Below are 4,383 nucleotides of genomic sequence, written 5' to 3' on the forward strand. Positions count from 1 at the left end.
CTTTGAAATTTACAAAAGTAGAATGAAGCTGGATGTTTCCCAAGCTCCAGAAAAGAAATATACTTCAGCAACTCTGTGGTTTGTTTGAGAGATTCATCCAAGCTTAGTCTTTTATTTTATTTATGGCTTTGAGGGTGTTTCTCAGCTATGATGAATTTTTACTACAGCAAACAAGAAATCTGATGCTTCTATTTTTTGGGGTTTGAGGTTTTTTCTTTCTTTTTTCTCTTCTAATACAAGAAGCTGAAATAAGATTTTGTAAGACTAATCTCATGACTTGAGAAATTTTCTTTGCCAAATTTTAGATACTATCTTGAGATAATCAGATCAGCTTTACCTTCAAATTTAATTGAGAAAAAGGGTTTTGTGTACATGTGTTTAATTTTAACAAATATATTCAAATTAGTAAGTACTTAAGGCCAATGTTAATAGTGATGAAAAAATGCAACTGAGCTTGTAAGTTTTTTTCCTAGATATCCTGTATTTTTGTTTTTGATTACATGTGGACTTCATGTAGCTCTTCTGAGAACTGGGATAGTACATTTATTGGGTAGCTGCTATACTGACTTTCAGGATTCTGGATAATGACATTAATGAATTGTTTTAATTCTTTGTCCCCAATGTTTCAAATTGCTATGATATCTTCTCCTGCATCCAGTCTAGAAAAATAGCTGTAATTACTGTAATGACTGCTAATTGATTTCCCTCGGCCTTTCCTCTGACGTATTGTCTTTCATCTGTAGACCCATTCTGAAGAGAGACCATTCCAGTGTGAGGAATGCAAAGCTTTGTTCCGCACCCCATTCTCTCTACAAAGACATCTGCTAATCCATAACAGTAAGTACTAAGTCAGAGAGGAAAAAGAACTTCCTCAGTTCTCATATTTGACTGAGAAAAACAGACATATGGCACCTTGCTCCAATATGCAACTCGCTATGTTAAATTAGTGTTAAGATTCATCTCTAACCCCAGGGAATTAGAAAATTCAGAGCCAAATTCAAACCCTGTCTTTAAATGCCCTTAAATGCAAATCCAAATATGCTGTAGAAAATCCAGTGATGATTTGAGGTCTGACAAGAGATTTCTTTCTATGTTAAGTGGGATAGTGTTGCCTCCATTTTAAGAAAGGAGAAATGGAAGCAAGGACAATTTGATGGCATACACAGCTTTTGTAGGTATTCGGTTTAGAGCTTGAAACTGAGATGTGTCTCTACTGTGCCATTCCAGGTTAATGTCTCCTGCATCTATCATAGAACCAGCAGTCCAGAGGAATGCTTTGGCCATTTTCCCCAACTTATTCCTAGCATTCTGTACTGTTCCTAACTGACTGTGTAAAGACTTATTTGTAGTGGAATTTTCTGTCTTTAATATTTACAGAGCCCTAGACTGCCATTCAACCATGTGAATGTTAGAAATTGAGATTTTAGAAAATACTCATGATCTAAAATCCTTATTGCTTAGAAGAAGGTGTTTTGATTTGGGGAATGTTTATGTTGGTATAATTTAAAAAACAAACCACAGAGTTTTCTTTTTTTAATCCAGTATAAAACTCTTTCTGTTAGATGAATTATTAGACTGTTTAGTTTGTTCTTTTACAGTTATCTGTCAAAGCTTCCGCAGTTTCACAAAGCATTGAGCTTTGTAAAATCTTTTACCAACATTAAATGTTAAAAATAATAGGGAAAAAAGTTAAAAACCTGTTCATAATGTGTATTCTAATGAACCAGGCATTTGCAGGATAGCCAAATGCAGTAATTCACAGTATGCAGAATTGTAGGCTTTGGTAAAGGTCCTTCTAAAAACATATGCTTAAACAATTTTTTCAAGAGGATGGGAGCTCAGGAAATTTGAGGGCTTTGGGTTTGGCTTGTGATTTCTAGCAGACTTAGCTGTTCCTGAACCACCACTGTTTAAGCAAATATTAAATATATCAGAGTGCAAGCTACAGTGGCACATACATTGTCTAGTCATTCTTACTTGTTGCAAAAGGAGATGTGTCTTGCTGAGAGACAGAGTAGGTGTTTGAAGGTGGCTACATCTGCCATCTCAGCTAAAACTGTCTCCAAAATGGGTCAAAGCCTTAAACCAAGAACATTTGGTATTTGTGTTAATCGTAGATTAAAGTTTAAAATATTTAAAGATTTTTAAACTTTTTTTTCTCACTTTGTAAAAAAAAAAAGCCAAAGCCAACAACTGACCTACTTAACAAGGAGGCCTTAATACAGAAGAATATAAGCAAAACTTCTATCATCATACTGCATCTCGCTTGTCTGTCGTATAAAAGAAGTGTTGACAGACCAATAGCAAAGTGAAAGTCTTTACTGGGTTGGACTGAAGAATAAACAGTTTTCAATTCAGGCTGTGATTAAAACAAGGGGCTCTGCTGTTGTCTGAGAAGAGCTTGAGTTCCCAGTGAAGAAATGTAGAACTCTTCCCCTTGTGACAAGTTGTGCTGCCATGATAATGAATTTCTCAGATTTGAAATAACTCAGAATAATAGTGGGCACTGAAGATTGCTTATTTCAAGTAGAGCACAAATAGCCCAGATTTTCATTATCTTGCTTTGTCTTAAGGAAAGTTCATCAGTGGTGTAGATAAAGCCTGTCCCAGGAAAGACACTCACATTATGTTCTGTATTTCTGGAGGAAAGCACTGTAGGATATGTTATGTCAGTGCTCTGTTTCCATCTTTGGAGCCACCTACAGATACTGATACCATAGTTTCATGTCAAGCACTCTGAAAAAGTTTCCTTCCTTCAGTGGTTTCAAGAGCTGAAGTCAATGAAATAATTTCTTATTTACTTCTATTCTTTAGAATGCCTAGGCCTGAAGAGGATATATCTTTTGTATATCTTTTGCTTTTTTTATTTTTTTTAACAAACCTCTTAGTCTTGCACTCTTAGCACAGTGCAAACCTGTTGACTGACAATACAGAATGGAAATTTTCTTCATTTCTTGCCCATTATTATTAGAAGTTTATTTCATAACTTTAATAGTTACTTTATCCTCCAAAGGCAATGGAAAGAGTTTTGGTTTTGGCAGCGGTATTTCTTAAGCAACAGACATATTCGTACATTTCCCATATGAAGTCTTGCTGTTGTTTACCACAACAATGAGATATCATGAAATAGGTTGCGTGTATCTGTTTTTTCTTGCAGTCTTCTACAAGGGGATTCCCAAAACCCAGGGAATTGTAGTACTCACATTTTGTTGCAAGTAATTTGGACTTTTGCTTTATGCTGTTGAGGAACCTTCCAAAACTTCTTCCATACTTGTGTATTAATGGTTTTTTATCAAGTTTTTGTGTATCTTTGTCTATGACTTACAAAAAAAAGACAAGACATAAAGACTGTTCAGTGAGCCAACTGTGAGTAGGGATAGTGTTCTGATGACCTTTCTATAATGAGGTATAGAGTTTCTCCTAAATAAGGAGACCAAGGAGAAACACCGATTATTTGCCTTCATTCAGGATAACATTTGAAAAACAAAAAAATCCCCAAATCTAGACTCCTCATTACTTTGCAGGTTGAAAAATTTTGCTAAACTGAAGCGGGGACTTTGCTAAATACATACTTGGCATTGCAGCTGTATATAGTTGAAGACTATTATAATGTGTAAACACAGAGGAGATATGGTTGAACAGTATGTTAGTTCTGAAATTCTCTGACTTCAGAGATGTTTTTATTTGAAAACTGGTTGATCTTTTGCTGCCTTATTGTTTTTTGTTGTTGCTTGAAAGTCATTTATCTTCTCAACTCGTAACGGAAGTGCAGTACTGAAAATGATAGGAATGATTGCAAACAAAACTTTAGGATAAGGCACACGTCCTCCTGAAACTGAACAAATGTTGAATCTTGTCTTAAACCATAATGATAACATGTGCATTTATGGAAATCGTACAAATATTTCTCACTTCAGAAGACATGGCAATTCGTTCAAGTTATGTCTGATATGGCTTAATATTTTTTTTCAATTTATTTTCAGACTTGGAGCTAGGTTATTGAAAGAGACGGAAAGAAACAAATGACCACCTAATAAATAATCCATGAAGTCTAGAAGTTCTTATAAGAAGTAACTTGTAAAATAAATTACTTGAATATTTTTCCATTGTTGAAACAGTAGAAAATTTCATGTTACTTTAGTAAAAATAATGATGACATGATGTTGTTAGCAGGGTAGTCTAATGTTCCCTAGATGAGGACTGAAGTGGTTCACTGAAGAGTTAGAAGCAGTATCAGTGTTAAACCTCCACATAACAGCGTATTAAATTGCATCCCAGTTGACCTTGAAAGTTTTTCTGAATAGTTGCACTACAAGTATTTTGGGATAACACAACTTACACTCTGATACTTTTTAACACACACAGAATCACACACACAGAATC

The 4,383-nt window shown here is 34.8% G+C and overlaps 1 protein-coding gene across 1 annotated transcript in view; it reads left to right on the forward strand.

Moving 5' to 3' along the window:
- PRDM5 (PR domain containing 5) overlaps positions 1 to 837 on the forward strand; it is a gene marked incomplete at its 3' end in the record, with an annotated part of 32,876 nt that extends 32,039 nt beyond the window's left edge. Inside the window, exon 9 of the mRNA XM_010191756.1 lies at positions 744 to 837. Within this exon, the coding sequence (XP_010190058.1) occupies positions 744 to 837 (94 nt within the window). The remainder of the gene's footprint in view (positions 1 to 743) is intronic.
- Positions 838 to 4,383: the final 3,546 nt, after the last annotated feature.

This window comes from Mesitornis unicolor, unplaced genomic scaffold (genome assembly GCF_000695765.1).
Source record: "Mesitornis unicolor isolate BGI_N332 unplaced genomic scaffold, ASM69576v1 scaffold7219, whole genome shotgun sequence".
In the NCBI taxonomy this organism is placed as follows: domain Eukaryota; kingdom Metazoa; phylum Chordata; class Aves; order Mesitornithiformes; family Mesitornithidae; genus Mesitornis; species Mesitornis unicolor.